This window comes from Hyperoodon ampullatus (assembly GCF_949752795.1).
Source record: "Hyperoodon ampullatus genome assembly, chromosome: 5".
Taxonomy (NCBI): domain Eukaryota; kingdom Metazoa; phylum Chordata; class Mammalia; order Artiodactyla; family Ziphiidae; genus Hyperoodon; species Hyperoodon ampullatus.
This window is the reverse complement of record NC_136918.1, coordinates 114,589,607-114,608,854: the sequence shown is the minus strand read 5'-3', so window position 1 is coordinate 114,608,854 and position 19,248 is coordinate 114,589,607. Positions and strand designations below refer to the sequence as shown.

General features: G+C 38.5%; 1 protein-coding gene across 1 annotated transcript in view; it reads right to left on the bottom strand.

The window, feature by feature from the left end:
* Positions 1-19,248, bottom strand: part of ROBO1 (roundabout guidance receptor 1) — a gene marked incomplete at its 5' end in the record, with an annotated part of 793,256 nt that overhangs the window by 18,959 nt on the left and 755,049 nt on the right. The window contains 3 exons of the mRNA XM_079704144.1: positions 11,056-11,304; positions 14,526-14,666; positions 17,501-17,612. Of these exons, the coding sequence (XP_079560270.1) occupies positions 11,056-11,304; positions 14,526-14,666; positions 17,501-17,612 (502 nt within the window). The remainder of the gene's footprint in view (positions 1-11,055; positions 11,305-14,525; positions 14,667-17,500; positions 17,613-19,248) is intronic.

The following is a 19,248-nucleotide window of genomic DNA, read 5'->3' as shown; positions in this document are numbered from 1 at the left end:
ATAAATTAACCAAGAAATTCACAAGTCTGTGCTTCCGTGGAGCTAATTTGTTCAGGAGAAACAACGGGAAATCAGAGCATGTGTAGGTTTTATTCTGAGTTGTAAGAAATGTACCTCAAAACCAGAGGTACTTTTTTTTTTTTTTTTTTTGCGGTACGCGAGCCCCTCACTGTTGTGGCCTCTCCCGTTGCGGAGCACAGGCTCCGGATGTGCAGGCCCAGCGGCCATGGATCACGGGCCCAGCTGCTCTGCGGCACGTGGGATCTTCCGGACCGGGGCACAAACCCGTGTCCCCTGCATCGGCAGGTGGACTTTCAACCACTGCGCCACCAGGGAAGCCCCAGAGGTACTTTTAAGCACGCTGGGCTACCTTTTGATTCAAGCTTAATAGAAATATACTCATCTAGCTATAAGTCTCCTTACGTTTTATCTTTTGGATTACGTTCAGTTAAAACAGGGGTAAGTAATACCTATTTCAAAATTGACACCTATGTATTTGTCCTAAAGTGTATGGAATATTACTGACAGCTTATTATGACCAAAGACAGCAGACATCAGTCCTGAAACAGGCCGCTCCATAAAAATATAAACATGTTCCTTTCCCTTTCCTTCATTGCCACTCCCACCATCGTAAGCAAATGGACTCATTCATTTTGACTATAGAGCGTAGAATTTTATAGGACTAAAAAATTATGCATTGAGTATATGACACAATTTCCTTTAGATTTTAGTCTATGAAAAAGGTCTAAGAGCCAAGAGCAGTTTTTCTCCAAATTACTCACTTATAAAGATTATTAGCTATTTGCAAGTATATTGCTTTTACCATTATTCCACCTGTTTAACAAAATGCTTACAGGTGTTTTTCTTGATGCTCTGGAAGTTAAGTGCCAAAGTTCAGGACAAAATAAAACAGTATCCTACAATTTAAGTTCACAGTTACCAATAACTGGTTTCAACCATCTCTCCACAGAGCTGGGGAACATCAATGAAAAGCAGTCCTCCTACCCTCCAACACCATCACACACAGTGAATATAAGATGACTGAGAAGGTAGAGAGCGTTTGGACGTTAGCGGAAAGCAAGGTTTGTGGAAATAAGCTATTCCCATGGCTGGAGAATGCCAAGAGATTAACTCCTAATTAGGAAAGTGTCTGAAAAAAGGGACTCATATAGTGACTTCCACTTGGAGGACTACTTAGTGATGTGCTCAACAGTCCCAGTGCTCTCTAAGCAAGGTTAAAAAGATGACATAAGGGGAATATCATTTAGAAGAGTCATGACAGCACCTCATCAGATTCTGTGCTCCTGAGAAGTAAAGAGGATAGATTCCAAATATGTTTACCAACCTGAGCACTAGTGTTGGAGGGAGAGTGACATTAGGATCTAGTGTAATCTGGTGACCCTATGGCTTGGGAGACTAGGAGAGATATGGCATGAATGCCACTGACTGGTAGTCCACCTGAAGATGTGGCTAAATGGTTCAAGGACTACAAATGCCTAGCGATGCTGTCCAGGATTGAGTCCTTCATCAGTGGAGGAAGTTGGTGCTAGTCCCCTTCCCTCACCATTCTTGTGATACTCATAGAGCAAGGTGAGACAGAACAGTCAGTCGGGCTAACCAAAGAGAAGACTGGATCCTCATCTACTTTGCTCTTTTTATGTGCCTTTTTCCTTGCCTTAGCACTTGGGAGAATGCACTGGGAAGAGTGAGGAAGGAAGTGATTAAAAACAGAACACGCCCATTACTCCATGCCACCATGGCCACAGGCAGGTGCAATCTGCAAAAAATCTGGAAATGCATGACTATGGTTTTAAAATTAACAGGACTGAGTCTTAAATTAAAAGAAAGCAAACAAGGGGCTTCCCTGGTGGCGCAGTGGTTGAGAGTCCACCTGCCGATGCAGGGGACATGGATTCATGCCCCGGTCCAGGAAGATCCCACATGCCGCAGAGCCGCTGGGCCCATGAGCCATGGCCGCTGAGCCTGCGCATCCGGAGGCTGTGCTCCTCATCGGGAGGGGCCACAGCAGTGAAAGGCCCGCATACCGCCAAAAAAAAAAGAAAGCAAGCAAACAAAAAAAAAACCCATATAGGATCTGGTCAAGATCTAACTTAGGGACTTGCTATAGAGAGGGAAATGGAAGTTCAATATAGCACAGTGGTTAAGGTGGCATGGCAGTTGTTCGAAGAAAAAAGTGTTGTGCTTTTTATCCCAATGAATTGAGACACTTCAATAAACATGTTTTATTAACACAAATGGAAAGCATTAAAAATGAATGATTACTAAAATACTACAGTTAACTAATTTATTGAGCACCTACTTTGCAGCTAAGTATTTTACAATGTTAACTCATTTAATTTTCTCAACAACTTTCCAGGGTACTTATTTTATTATTATTTTAACAGATGAGGAGATTGAAATTCAGAGGACATTGAAATTAAGGACCTTGCCAAAGTTCCCACAACTAGTATGTCTCAAATTTAGAGTTTAATCCCACATTCCATTTCCAAGGCCATGGCCTTTCCTCTAAGAATGCTGTTATTACACACATATATACACACATACACACACACATATATATATACATATGTAATATATATACACATACACAGTTCTTCAGTGTAATGTGTTATTTTTGATTTCTGGGTCATTTCTAATGCATCTGTGTGTGGCACTAGAAGAAACATGAAGAATATGCCAAAGCTGAAGTTATTTAAGAGATTATAATGGATAATTGTTTCAATATGGAGTGTGTTACACACACAGGATGAAAACCTTTATTTAATTTGGATTGTTATAAAATACCATACTTAAAAGTCAATTTACAGTCTTTGTCAGCAGGCATATCCGAAATACAAGAAACTTCTTTTTTAAATACATGTAAGACTTTTTAGCACAAAAGGGACTATTTTGACCATCAATGAAGGGATGTAAGACAGCCAACTTCACAATGAAAGGATGTTGTATTTGGATAATTCACATTCTGTGAAGCAAAAACATCTTCATGTTAAATGAGGGCTGGCTTTTAACTACTACCACCCTGTGCAAATGCTGAAGAAAGGCAGAAAAATTTATTCAAGCCAGCTGTATATAAGGTAAGCCCAGGGAACGTGTGATAAACCTGTACGGTTTGAAATATGTAATATATTCTATTTGAAAACAAAAAGCTATTTCAAGATGCTGCACTCAAGTCGGACTTGCCACAAATGAACCTCAACCCTCTCAATTTTTCCCCCTGAGGGGTTTCAGTGTCTTCTGAAATAATGTACAACTATATGGCTGCTAATCACAACACTCTAGGCTCCTGCAAAAATGATGCCTTCATAAGCATGTTCAAGAGAAGAAGGGAAAAATTCCATTAATTTATGAAAGCAGGTATTTATATAGTTTACCACATAGCATTTACCAGGCAAAAGATGGAAGGGGGAAAATACATACCTTTGAGATTTTTTTCTAAAACTGGTATAGTTTCAATACTTTGTATAATTAACCATTAACTGGTTTGTAAACAGACAAAATATTTAATTTTTCTTGGCCTTCTTTCTTTTCCTTCCAATTATATCATACTCAGTTCATCTACAGTAATAAAATATCTATATATTTCCTGTTCCATACATAAAATTTACTTTTACTTTTCAAGAGATTTTTTTTTCACTAAATATCAACTACAGTAAACTCAACAGCACCAGACACTTTTGAAAATAGTATATGTAAATACATTTAATTTTATTATTTTCATAGTTATTGTCTGAAAAGAGAGAAGATTCCTATTATGCTGGTCATCTAGTTTATCTAGTTTTGGACAAAAAATGGAATATCTCAGAAGCTAATTAGAATGCCAAAATTGCAATATCCATAATAATGCAAGTATGGAATACTTATCTAGTTAAATATTGCAAAGTTATAATGCTTTTAGCTCAGTAATTTCTTATTCATATACATTACACTATTTATAATGCCCCTAATCAATAAACATAAAAGTAAAAAATGTATTCATTCTTTAAACACTGTGTACTAACTATGGGGAAGGAACTTTTAGGTTCTGAGACCAAAGGGACCACAAGGACAAGGGCTTAGGGAATGGTTTACGGCTTATACTTTAAGACATGGAAGGATTCAATTTTAAGACACTCATACTTAATAAAGCTGACTATGTATCAGTCTGTGGCAGACTGTATTTTGCAAAGATGTCCATAACAATATCTTCCATCCACAATGCTCTTCTGGGGTGAGAACTTGCCATCCCCGCATTGAGAGAAGGAGTTTAGTACTAAGTTCCTGAATCTGGGTGGACCCTGTGACAGCTCTGACCACAGAATGTGGCAGAAGTGAGACTGTGCCAGTTCTGAGTGTAGCTCTTAACTGGCCTGGCAACTTCCTTTCCCTGCCATGTAAGAAGTGCTACTCCGCTGAGATCGCCATATTACGAGAAGCCTGGGCTGTGGTGGAGAGCCCCTGGAGGATAAGACTCCATGAGGAGACAGAGAGAGGTCACGTGGCACTGAAGCGTCAGGCATTTAAGTGAAGAAACTCACTTCAAAGTTGATCTCACAGCCCCAAAGACCAGAGGAAGCCATGTGGGTTGGCGATGAATCGCCCAGGTGAATCCTTTCAGAATTCCTGACTCATGGAATTGTAAGTAAAACAAAACGGTTTTAGGTGATTATATTTTAGTGTAATTTGTAGGCAGCAATAGAAACAGGAACTTAGGGACTATGCTAGAAATTCAGCTAAATAAAATATATATGTTCCTTGCCTGAAGGGACTTAGAGTCTAGCGGAGGAGACAATTAATTAAATACGCAATGGTAATGCAGTATTCACAAAGCTCCATGACAGAAGATATCTAGGGCACGGTGGGAACACATAGAATTGGCTTCAATCTCAGAGCTGGGACATCAGGGAAAGATTCTAATGGGAGCATCTGCCATTTAATCTTGGATCTAAAGGATATGTAAGTGTTAGTTCCAAAATAAGAGAGGGGATAATGGTGTCCCAGGAAGATAAGAAGGCAAGTGGTAAGACCTCAAAGTGGGTGAGAGTGAGGCAGGAGATAGATGGGCCCCAGGCTGAGCACCTGGAGTTTGTCCCCTGTGGACAGATACACCAAGATGAAGACAATAGCAGGAGGGAAGAGAAGCTGAGCCCTGCTCAGAGGAGAGATAAAGAGACCACATATTCCTCATTCTCAAAGTCAAGGAGACCTTCCCGATTACACACACACAGAAAGGCTCCTTGAAGGACAAAAATGGAGGGGGGCGCCACCCCATAGTAAGTGATGTCAACCTACCCACAGGCCTCTTCGCTGGAATCCATCTTGGCTAAGAGATGTGCACGCACACATGGGAGGACCCTGAAATAAACCAAATACTGACTCAGAGCCAGGCAAAGCAAGATGATTGGCCAAAGGAAACCCGGAAGAAATGCCCCATGTAAGAGATTCAAACTACCAAGAGGGTGCAACTCGCTCTCTGAGCCCGCCTGTGTGTGCCTATTCACACGTACTCTTTTTCCCCCTAAGAAACACTTTACTTGTTTTACTACTTTCTGTCTCTTGGTGGAAATTTATTTGTCACTGGCCTTGCCACCGGCCACTGGTCCCTGGTGGTCTAGTGGCTAGGATTCAGCATTCTCACTGCTGCGGCCTGACTTCAGTCTCTGGCCGGGGAACCGAAATCCTTCTTCAAGCCGCTGCAGGCTGAGGCCACCCAAGATCAAGAGCACTGGTCATTCCAGGAACTGGAAGAAACTTAGAGTGAAGGCAACAGGGACAGTGAGGAGGGGAGTGGCAATGGGTAGGCAAAGGAAGGCACGCAGCGGTCAGGTCACAAAGGGCCTTGATTGCTACATTAAGGAATCTTGCCTTTATTCTAAGGGAAATGAGAAGTCACTGAGAGATTTTTAGCAATGGAGAGACTTGATCAGTGTCGCATTTTAGGAAAATGCCTCTGCACAGTCTACAGCAAGAAGATTCGATTGAAGAAAGGGCAAGGCTAAAGGCAACAAAGACCACTTATGGACCATTATAGTAATACAGGCAAGAGAAAATGGCTGTAGGAAGTAGGGAAGTGCCTTTATGGCTGGAGATACATGTATTGCTCTGAGTGATATTCAAGCAGTAAAATTTGCAGGAACAGGTACTTGGATATAAGGGTCTGATTCTCTAGAATGAAATCTGTAGAGAAATACCGGTCTATCTTTAATGAGTGCATCATTAGGGGAGTGGCAGGATGATGAGAAACAGAAGTCATCTACTGATGGGGTAGGCATCCAAATAGGTTAAAGGTTTGAGAAGAGGCTTGACTCAAAGACTTAGAGATGGGAATTACAGCATGATATATAGTATCAAAAAGGTAGACATGACTTAAATGCCCAATATTAAGGAACTGTTTAAAAAAATTACAGTATACATTTGTTTAACGTGAGTATCTAAAGTGTAATTGGCATGGAAAAATTCACTGGTCAGTGAAAAAAATACCTTATAAAATTATATTGGCATATCACAAATTCAAAGCAGTGTGAGTACATGTAGAGACGAAGAATGAAAAAGATCTTTACTGAGTTCTTAATGGTGACAATTTCTGACAACATAGATCATTGGTACTTTTGTATTTTCATTTTGTTTATCTGTATTTTCAAACAATTCTATGGTAAACATGTAGAATATACCTTCAGCATAAAAGAGCAGTAATAGTTTTTTTTTTTTTTTTTTTTTTTTGCGGTACACAGGCCTCTCACTGTTGTGGCCTTTCCCATCACAGAGCATAGGCTCCGGACATGCAGGCTCAGCGGCCATGGCTCACGGGCCCAGCCGCTCCACGGCATGTGGGATCCTCCCGGACCGGGGCACGAACCCATGTCCACTGCATCGGCAGGCAGACTCTCAACCACTGCGCCACCAGGGAAGCCCTGCAGTAATAGTTTTTTGTTTAATGGGCTTTCATCTACTTCATATTAGTGCCCAGTGTTATTAATATTGTACCTCCATAGACTGAAAGTCTTACCTTTTAAAAAAAGGCTGAATGTAGTCAAAGAGGATTTTGAGGGCAGAGATACCCAATGCATTTCCCAATTATCCCTGTTCACTTTGAGTTCACCCCCGCCAAAACAGCAGGGAGTCAGTGGACTCCTCTAGTATCAGATTCCATTCATCAGATACTTAACTGAAGAAGGCTTTGTGGAACTCAATGATGTGAGGAGGACTTGAGCTCTGCTCTCAAAGAGCTTTTAATTTAAATAGGGAAACAGAATCAAACAGCCAACGCTAATGCAACATGAAAACCTGATTAGTGTGGTAGCAGAGCTGTGAACAAACTACTGTAAAGAGTAAAGAGAAAGATTCGTTGATTTTTGCCAAGCAACAAGAAGAAAGTTGCACAGGTGGTGCATTTAAACAGGACTTGGAAAGACGAGAAGTGTTCACCAGGCAATCAAAGAAACAGCATGTGCCAAGACGCATGTGCTTAGTGAGGGTGCTAAGGATTTGGGTGACAGTCATGAAAGGCAAGAGCGGCCTGCCCCTCCTGCTAGCCCTCTGTGGGCTGGAGAGTGGCATTGCTGACGGGCTGTTGGTGAGTTTAAGACAACAGGGAATTTCAAACAGACTAATTAGAAAAGAGGGTGTGTGGAGGGGTTGGGAGGGAAGAGGTAAGTAAAGGAAAAAGGATTGTAAAAGGCTTTGAGGGCTTCCCTGGTGGCGTAGTGTTTGAGAGTACGCCTGCCGATGCAGGGGACACGGGTTCGTGCCCCGGTCCGGGAAGATCCCACATGCCGTGGAGCGGCTGGGCCTGTGAGCCATGGCCGCTGAGCCTGCGTGTCCAGAGTCTGTGCTGCACAACGGGAGAGGCCACGACAGTGAGAGGACCGCATACCGCAAAAAAAAAAAAAAAAAAAGGCTTTGAATACTGGGCTAAACAGTAAGAGCTGACTCTGAATGGGGAGTAACATTACCAGACTGGGGGGTATAGTAAGATAATGTGGAGAGTGGACACAAAAGGGGAGAGAGAAGAAAAGTGGTGATCAGGTAAAGGATGTAGCAATATTTCAAGAGACAGGGACTGAGGGCCTGCCCTGAGATTCTAGGAATGGAAACATAGGAACACAATCAAGAGATATTTTGGAGTTAGAAAAGAAGGGACTTGGTGAATAACTTACTTTGGGGAATGGTAGAAAGATAACAGAAGAAATCAAACTATAAAATAATTACACTGATTTCAAAATCACAATTTTTTTGTGATTTTTTTTGCCTATTCCCTTGGCTCTTTTATTTTTAATAGGTTGGTCAAATAAATAAGGATTAATGATTCTAAACAAGATAGCCAATAAAGGAAGAAAAGGAACAAGTTTGAAAGGTGAAGTGCAAAGAAAAAGAATTTGATTTCAGACATGTGTAGTCTGAGATGTCCAAGTGAAAATATCATGGTAGTGCTCAAGAAAAAGGGCTGGGCTGGCGAAATCAATGTGAAAGCCATCAGAATATAAGTAATACTTGAACCAAGTGTAAGGATGACAGCATAAGGGTGAGGACAGTAGGGAACTAATATTTGTTGAATACTTACCCTGCTTTAGATACTTTATATACATGATTTCATTTAATTCTCACAAGAAATCAGAAAATTGTTATCACTGCAGAAAGCGTAAGTGTAATAAAGACGGAGAAGCCTTTAGACTGACGATTAAGAGGTTACCTTCCGAAGCCTGATGGAAGCAAAATGGTATAAGCCAGCACACAGAGGGCTGAGGTATGAAAAAGACTTAGGAGGTAGAAGTGATTAAAGAATCCTACAGAGCAGGAGAGAAAAAGAGCAGGATAACTGGAAGGGGAGGCTAAGGAAAGTTTAAAAAGTAGTAAGGTATATACACTACCATGTGTAAAATAGATAGCTAGTGGGAACGTGCTATAAAGCACAGGAAGCTCAGCTCGGTGCTCTGTGATGACCTAGATGGGTGAGATGGGGGTGAGGTGGGAGGGAGGTCCAAGAGGGAGGGCATATATGTAAACATATAGCTGATTCACTGCATTGTACAGCAGAAACTAACACAACACTGTAAAGCAATTATACACCAATAAAAAAAAAAAGCAGTAGGGTTAACAGTGAAGAGAAAGGATTGAATGAAGAGAAAGAGGCTGAGAAGTCAAGATAGATAAGCTGCTTTTTTTTTTTTTACAACTTTATTGGAGTATAATTGCTTCACAATGGTGTGTTAGTTTCTGCTTTATAACAAAGTGAATCAGTTATACATATACATCTGATCCCATATCCCTTCCCTCTTGCATCTCCCTCCCTCCCACCCTCCCTATCCCACCCCTCCAGGCGGTCACAAAGCACCGAGCTGATCTCCCTGTGCTATGCGCTGCTTCCCACTAGCTATCTACCTTACCTTTGGTAGTGTTTATATGTCCGTGCCTCTGATAAGCTGCTTTTTGATCGTGATCAAGAAATGTGAAGAGGATGACATAAGGAACACAGAAGAAGAGCTGGCCAGGAAGAAGATACTGGGTGTACCATGTGTAACATAGAGGAGGATGGTGAGGAAATATAGGTAATTTGAAAGAATGAGAAAAGAATGTTGAGGTATTTCAGAGCTAACAGCCTCTATTAGCGTCTCATTTTCTCCGAATAAGAGTAGCAGAGATGCTTGTGACCATAATAGGGAAAAGAGATGCCTTATTTATTCTCAATCTTCATGAAGTTCCATGGGTTAATAATACTAAATTTACATGTCTGGCAATCCAACTTCCCCCTTGTCACACAGAAGAAAATTTAACTGCCTCCTTCATTTTAGAGAGTATATGAGTTAAATTTGGCAATAACCTCTTACTCATAGAATAGTTAATAAACACTGCAAATTCTATTTTAACCTACAGAATTCAAGCAGCATAAACCAGAATTTGTTATTCATTCAAGAATATTGAAGGAGATCTTCTGGGGCAAATAATATACTCAGTTTCAAATGATATTAGGAATACAGAAAGTAATATATATGTAATGTGTCAAGGGCAATAAAATAGTACAAACAAGATCATCAATAGTGAGAGAAGTGCTGACATGATGCAGCAATAGCTTTTATGTGGTAGAAATGCCAAGTGAAGGATTTGTGCAAAACAAAAATGTACTGGTTAACAATGCTGAACATATAGGTTAAAGAAAGTCTAAGACACACACACACACACACACAACCACACACTACTAAGTAGCTTGGACAAAAGGACTGCAACCTAACATTCAATCAAAATAAAGGTACCTGAGTCAACACAAAATGAATATACCAAATTCATGCTTCTGTAACGTTACAGCTACGAAAGAACAAATCATTCTGCAGACTTAATTTTAAAAGACAGGAGAGGGACTTCCCTGGTGGTCCAGTGGTAAAGAATCCGCCTTCCAATGCAGGGGATGAGGGCTCGATCCTTGGTCAGGGAACTAAGATCCCACATGCCTCGGGGCAAATAAGCCTGTGCGCCACAACTACTGAGCTCGTGCGCCTCAACTAGAGAGCCTGCGTGCCGCAAACTACAGAGCCCACGTGCCCTGGAGCCCACGCGCCACAACTAGAGAAGAGAAAACCCGCACATCACAACTAGAGGGAAGCTTGCACGCTGCAAGGAAGACCCTACGCAGCCAAAAAAAAAAAAAAAACAGTTATTAAAAACAAAAAATAAAAGGAGAAAAATCTATTCTTCACAGACTAAAGAAGTGACATGCCCATGCATAAAGAAAACTAAAATACAAAATCACCCATCATCAATAAAATGTTACAAGATTAGCAACCCATATATTTACTACATGATCTCCACGTGTTTATGAATGCAATTATCATAAGTGGGTGAGAATTAAGGCACATTATTTTATGGTTGCAAGTTCACTGGGATCAATTAATCTAATGTTCTGATCAACAATATTACTTGATATGCTAATTACCAAGGCATACTGTGTGATGATACTGGAAAAAAGCCTCATGTGACCTGAAAATTACTTCATGTAATAGCATTCTGTAAATGCCACTTAGGAGTGGAAATTATCTGATTTGTCAGTAAAGACTGGTAACAACGTACCTCCTGTCGGGTTGGTGCTGCACGTGGCCGATCTCCTCTGGACAATCCTGTAACATGGGCTGGAGTTCTTCCTGTGGAGAAGGGGTCAGAGTGGCAGTGGACTGATGGCTGTAAGACACGGCAGCTGGAGAAGAAGCAGCTCCCCGCACAGGGGGAGTGGGGCCTCGTTCATCTTCCTCCTCTTCTAGTTCACCTTGCTGCAAATACATCCTGGCTGGTGGCACGGGACATGGCATTTCTTGGTCATAGCTAAAACAAATGATAAGGACACTTAGATTGACTTCAGGTTATTCAAATAAACTATTTGTATAGTTAGTGAAATATCAACTTTGAATTGCTTTTGAAATCTGAATCTTCTGGCCACGTTAAGAAGGTATTGTTTAAAAAAAATAGTTCACTGTCATAAATGTGTGTGAATTGCTATATATAACATTTTTTTCTCTGAGGGATTACAATTTAATTGGCTCATTACAGGCTCTGAGAAGTCATGCAATAAAGAAATCTATTTAACATAGTTTAATTTAGTAAACCCCAAAAGTGTTTGATATATTCTATCCCTCCAACTCAACATGATCTCTAAAGGATGACTCAAGGACGGTCTTGCAAATAATCCAAAGATGATATGCTAACATCTATGAAAAATTACTCTTGAAAATCCCTTCAGAGGGAGGTACATTGGAGATCAAGTTATTAGGCCAATACAACCCACTTTTCCTCTAAAATTATAACAGATCACTATTTCTTCAGTTGAGCACAAAATAAAGTACATGGTACTTTATAAAGTACATGGCTTACATTTAGGATGCTGAATGAAAAACACAATAAATCAAATAATCAATAAACAATAAAATGTCCCTTCTACTCCTCTGCTAGAGCTGTGTGGAAGCTCTAAATGGATCTGGGGAACATTCATGACTTTCTCTTTTACCTCAGGGCATATGGTTATTAATTAGAATGGAAGTAACTTATTGCATTATATAAATTGTGTTCATGTTACCCTTCTCTCTTGTTCATTCTCCACCACCTGCCTTGTTTACCAGAACTCAGGAAAGTTGATGCTCATATAACATGATTTCTTTGTATCTTCTTTTACTGAACTAATCCTACCATCTTCCTCTTGGACACTTTTTCCTGTGTTTCCTAGGTATCTTTTATTCATCCTGACATATCTCTCTCTCTTCTACCTCAAACTGTTCCCCACTTCATTTCTATTCTACTTCTAAAAATATCTCTAAAATCTATTCCTTTCTCTCCATCCTCACATTGCTTCCAAAATTACTTTATTATAATATGCATCACTCTCTGGTTACTCACCTGCTTTAAAGTAATAAATGGCTCTTTAATTGCCTAGAGGATAAAATACGAGGACCTAAACAAGGCATTTAAGTACCTGTATAATCTGGCTTACACTTGCCTTCCCAGCTGCCTCTCACTCTCTACCATGTGTTTCATATTAGTTCTCATGTTAGTCCACATCACTCTGTGGTCTCAATGTCCAAAAAACCCCTCTTGATTGACAAGCTTCTTATTTGTTAAGCTCAAAAACAAAATCAGCAAATCAGGAAAGCTTCATTCTTCCCAGTTAGAATCAGCCTTTCTTTTGGGGGCACAGTTGCATCCCTTGTTTTATTTTTTTTATTAAACTATATCAACTTATCTCATTTTATTCCTATTTTTGGTGGACTAAAATAGTAATGAATGTTGTTAATATAGCCTAGGAAATGAATTTTTAAAAATACAGCCAATCCTGGTTATTTGCACATTCCATATTTGCAGATTCACTACTTGCTAAAAAAAGTTGTAACCCAAAGTCAATACCCATAGCACTTTTGTGGTCATTCATGGACATGTGCAGAGAAGCAAAAAATTTGAGTCACCTGATGCATACATTCCTAGCTGAGGTCAAACAAGACAACACTCCACCTTCTTGTTTCAGCTCCTTTTCATGGCCTGTAGTGCCATGTTGTTCACTCTCTCTCTCTTTTTTTTTTTTCTTTATGTTGGTGAGTTCCCTGTTTATAATGACCCCCAAGTGTAGTGCTTTAGGGCTGTCTAGGGTTCCCAAGGGCAAGAAGGCTGTGACGTGCCTTAATGGAGAAAATATGTGTATTAGATAAGCCTTGTTCAGGAATGACTTACAGTGATGTTGGCTGTGAATTCAATGTTAATGAATCAACAATACATATTAAATAGGGTGTCTTTAAACAAAAACACACATAAAACAAGGTTATGTATGGATGGACTGACAAAAATGTTGTGACCAGAGGCTTGCAGGAACCTAACCCTGCATTTCTCCTAGGAGCAATGGTGCAGTACTCGCTAATTCAGTGATTGAAAAATTAAAGTATGGAGACTTTGTTTCCTGGCACAGTTGGAACTGTAAAACTGTGTTTTGTTTTGTTTTGTTTTGTTTTGTTGTGGAGAATGAAAGAACAAGTCTTAATTTCTATAATAGTCATTAAAAAGACTGTATTTTCAGGGCTTCCCTGGTGGCGCAGTGGTTGAGGGTCCGCCTGCCGGTGCAGGGGACACGGGTTCGTACCCCGGTCTGGGAGGATCCCACATGCCGCGGAGTGGCTGGGCCCGTGAGCCATGGCCACTGAGCCTGCGCGTCTGGAGCCTGTGCTCCGCAACGGGAGAGGCCACAGCAGTGAGGGGCCCGCGTATTGCAAAAAAAAAAAAAAAAAAAAAAAAAAAAATACTGTATTTTCAGGTCGATTTGTATTTTTTGTGTTAATTCTCCATTGATCACACTAGTGAAGCTGCTGTTTTGTTTTGTTGGGCGGGACCATGTCCAGTTCTACAGAATCTGGAGTGAGGAAGAAGCAAGCTAACTTCCTAATTGCTGTCATGTAGATTATTTACACTTGTTAAATCCTTGAGAGAGACAATTCAGTAAGTTTAAATTTCTATAGTTTTCAGCAGAATGTGATAATATCTAAGAACAAACAGTTTTCAGGATACTGTGGCTGTGGTATAAATTCATACAATTATTTTATGAAAATTTAGAGATGTGCAACAGAAGTTCTGATATTTGAAAAATACAAAATCATATACAGAGAGCGATATATATGTGATCTCATATAAATTCATATATATTCATGATCATATATGTAAACTATGTGTATACGATGTAAAATATTTGTAAATATAAATATGTAAACTATGTGTGGTTGTAGATTTAAGTGTGTGTGTGTGTGTGTGTGTGTGTGTGTGTGTGTATTCATGATTCAGGATTCTTAGTTCCAAAGGAAGCTTCCAAGATGCAAATTCCTTTTTTTGGCAACACTGAGGAGGGTTTTTAAGTTGTGCTGAGCTATCAACAGCTCAGAGACAAATGTTTTATTCAGAGACAGATGTTCATGGACCCTAGGAGTCAGTCTCCCTTGGTGATCGAGTTTAACAATTACTTAACATGGGTTTAAGGAATCATATTATTCCACTTACCTCTGTTCTAAAATCCCTCTTACCTTTCATCTACGGAAATACTGTACTCTTCACTAGTGCTCTGAGGAGGAGGATGCACTGGGGGAGGAGGAAGCAGGTCTGCCCAGTTCATGCCACCTTGTTTTGGTACCTTGGGTGTCCGTGCCCCTTTCTTGTGCCCTTGACTCCCTTGGAAAGAAATAAAATGCAAGTCTTTTACTTCTGGACTTTAAATCTTTTCTATTATCCACAGGTTAATTATTTTCTGTAAATATGATCTTATGATTCATATATATATAGAGATAAACACTCTTCTTCATTAATCTTAAACAGCACTTTGTACGATAGAAGACACAGAGTATTGCCAAGTTTAACTGCAAAATAAATAGGGAAAAAGCAATAAAATCATAAATGAATTTTACAAGTCATATCATTAATAGTGATCTTCTTACAGCAATTAATTGCATTATGGATTATCATCTAAAACAAATGAGCTGAAGACATATTTTCTGAATTGTCTTTCTATTATTTAATTGCTGGAACCTAAAATACAATATGATACAGATGCGATCTATTACATTTCCACTGTTGCATTAAATCACTGAGTATATATAATTTGTACTTGTCCATTGAAGTGTTTTAGGCACAATGAAATTACTCGTTTTTGTCAGAAAGGCAGGTGCAGATGAAAATAATTGCTGGAAGAACTAATATATCTAACAACAAAAGAAGCAGAAAAATGATTTTTAAAAAGGAACAGAAATGTTTTTAGCCACTGTTTCTAAAAAATTATGGCTTAGAGTGAAATAATGTTGCTTGAACATTCTTAGAAGTTCAGAATAGCTCAATTATTCAAGTTCCCCAATGTTCTGATATTAGATTTGGCATATTCTTTAAACATAGGTAGTTGCACATTTTGGTATATTCGTTCTAAAATAATTTTAGGTCAAAAGATATTTGGGGATAAAATGGTCTTTATCCTCCTCCTCCAATATGATACATTTTAGATTCTTATGTAAATTATAGACAATGAGTCTATAATTATTTTTCTCATATCATCCCTTAAATTCAGTGAATTGTCTTGATCTTTTTTTTTAAACCTTTCTGAAACAGCTCCAAGTTACATGGTACATGAAACCAAGTCTGAGTGTATTCAATGAGCCTTATTTTTTTTAAGTCACTTGGAAATTTTCAAATGGCAGTGTTTGTTAAGCCAGATGTTCTTGCACTGGTATGTTACTGCACCAAGTGTGGGCTGAGGGACATGCTGTTATTCATAAGTTATGACGGTCAGGCTTCTGCTTATGTGTCTCCATTCTCTCTTCCTCCACTCAGTTGTCCTGTATCGGAATGGCTATGCATGTATTGTGGAGTTGACTATCCCTAGTGCCTTCCTCTTGATTTCCTGGCATACATCTACTGTAACAATTCCATCTGTCCTGAAAGGCCTAACATCACAAATCTCTCCTACACTTAATTAATTGCTTCATTCTCTCCCCTAATTACCATCAGATTTCACATCTTTGTATCTTTTTACCACATATGTATCTAAGCTGAGGGATGAAGAAAGTCAATTGAATACTAACAACCTAGAATCATTTTTTTCCCATTAAGACATGTTTTTCTCTTTAAGTGGCTAAGAATTCAAAGAAGAAACGGCATGAGATATCAAATATGAAAATATTTTATATACTTTTCCCAAGAGTACATCCTTGAAAATTTTCCCTTAATTTAGGGTTTACTTACTTCAAAAAAGAAAAAGAAAAGTTGTTTGATAAGATTTGATTGTTAAAAAAAAATCAAACCACATATAGTAGAACAAGAGTAGATCTAGAAAGGTATAGGAGCTATTTCTAAGATCCTTAATTCAAATAGAAACAATTTCAATCAGTGACAAAACACAGCCTAGAAAATGCCATATCAGCATGCCTTAGACAAGGGAAGGTGGTAAAATGCAAATACCATATCCATTACAGAAGAGAGTTAGAGACATTTGGCTAAAAGCACCTACCAGCAACTTTAATCCAGTTGCTAGGAAGTAATATTTCTACCCTCTCCTGGAGAAACAAACTAGAGTCAAGATCAATTGGTTTTGTTCTCATTGTGGTATGACTTGCTGTGGTGCCACATGTTAGTTCTAATAATGAACCGTCTTTAATTAGGAAAACAGGACTTAAGTACCAGCAAGCTCACATCTGCAACCCCTATCAGGAAAACAGCTGGCAAACAGCTGCAACAGCATAAAGACCACAGGGAAGAGGCTTCATTGTGGCTTCTGAGGCACTTAAAGACTGAAGTTGGGAAGTTGTTTTATGAGGTTTTAGAGTAAGAACTGAGTGAGGGATAGTAGAGAGATTATAAACTGAGGCAGGTTCCAACTGTACCTAAATCTCATGATATTATTGCTTAGGTTTTTGATTCTACTCAAGTGTACTCAAATTTTATATGCTTTAATAGCCTTCCTTCAAATGGTAACATATTTAGCAGATTAACTATATGTGCAACATTTTTAAGTTATATTTTGCTGAGATGGAAAAAAGTTTCAATTGCCTTTAAAGACTAAGTCATGCTTCTGGCTTTAATAAAGGTTTTTAACAAGGAGGAAAATAGGAGCCTCAATCTTTGTTACCAAATAGAACATAAAAAATGGTAGCACAGGGAGATCAGCTCGGTGTTCTGTGACCACCTAGAGTGGTGGGATAGGGAGAGTGGGAGGAAGATGCAAGAGGGAGGAGATATGGGGATATATGTATATGTATAGATGATTCACTTTGTTATACAGCAGAAACTAACACACCATTGTAAAGCAATTATACTCCAATAAAGATGTTAAAAAAAATGGTTTAGTGAGTGAACAGTCCCTCAAATTGCAGAGACAAGACCCATCCCTGGAAGATTCAAATCATATAGTGATTAGACATGTCATATACACATATCAGATCATTAGCATTCAAGTTGTAATCTTGAAATGTACCATCCTTTTAAAGGAGAGATTGGCTTTCTCCTTGGTTTCCCTTACTTACCAGATGTACTACTGCCCCGGTCTGAACTATTGTAGGATCCTCCTGTATTCTGGTCATATGATTGATTGTATGGGATAGTTGGAGGAATTGTGTCATTTGCCCGATAATCTAGACATTTCAGATGGGAAAAAAATTAAACATTTATTTTGGTGCCTCAATCATTTACCAACGATTAAGCTTTCAAACTATCATGTTGATCACCTGCTAAGGTGTACGTAAGTGTTCAGAATGAAAGGTCAAGAAAAAATAAAGATCTTTAAACATGTCTCCTTTAAGATTTATAAAATACAAACTCATTGTATCATCTTCTACACATGAACAAGAATGAATCCTACCAGGGACTATTTCTTCTTTTAAAATACTTATAAATTAGCTAAGGCAGAAATCAGATTTGCTTGTCTTCTTATCTTTAAAAATATAGTAACAAAATAATTTTAATAACAAGAAATCGGGAAAATGTCACGTGTGTGAATCACTTAAAAAAATAAAATAATAAAACATAAAACTGAAACTTGCCAGGAAGATTATATCTAACAAAAAATATATGCATGTTAAGAAGATGAAGTATCTCAGTCTCCCACAAATGCTTCTGCTTACTTAGGCAGAGGTGAAAATTCAAATGATAAACTCACCACTGGAATGTACTGAGTAATAATCTGTCAGGCTAGTTGCATTCCAGTGTCTTTATTATAGTTTGATGTACCAAGTCTGTTTATAAGCAGTATAAACAATAAATCAGAGCTCTGAAATACTTGTACAGAGGACTGTCAGACCTTTCCAAAGTCCACAATAAAGCCATATACTATACAGGAATAATATGACAATAGTTTGAATTCCCACTGTAAGCTTTACAATTACAGAAACTCTCCTATTCATCTTTGTCAGCCTTTGTTATGAACTCTTATATTATGCTAAGTGAAATAAGTCACACAGAGAAAGACAAATATTGTATGATATCACTTACATGTGGAACCTAAAAAATACAACAAGCTAGTGAATATAACAGAAAAGAAGCAGACACAGATATAGAGAAAAAACTAGTGGTTACCAGTGGGGAGAGGGAAGGGGAAGGGGCAATATAGGGGTAGGGGACTAACAGTTACAAACTATTATTTATAAAATAAGCTACAAGGACATATTGTACAACACAAGGAAAATAGCCAGTATTTTATAATAACTATAAACAGAGTGTAACCTTTAAAAATTATGAATGACTATATTGTACACCTTTAATTTATATAATAGTGTACATCAACTATACTTTGAGAAAAAATGGTTAAAAAAATAAATATTCATTGAATTGGGTTATTATACCAATCAAATATTTCCTTAAACTGGGGAAAAAAAGCAAGATAACTGTATTATTAAATTAAAACATATAACACTAACTTAAATGAAATGTTTGTCTTAAGTTATCTTTTTTCGGTCTCCAACTTTAATAAGTTGTTCCCAACTCAAACCTAAAGAAAAAGAAATCTGTGTTTCCAATTATCTGTAATTAAATGTATTCTTTACCTGGACACTCATACATAATTGCCCTGACCTATTCAAATCAGAGCAATCCCTTTATTTCCAGAGGTCTAACTTTACAAATCACATTATTAAAGCAGTAGTCTTTACCTAGTCAAATACCTATCTCTTCCAACTCACCCATATTGTAACAGAGGAACATTCCCTTCAGGCCATAAAATATCATTCTGCTGCAACAAGCTAACACTAAGAATTTATTTTAGGTTCTATCGTG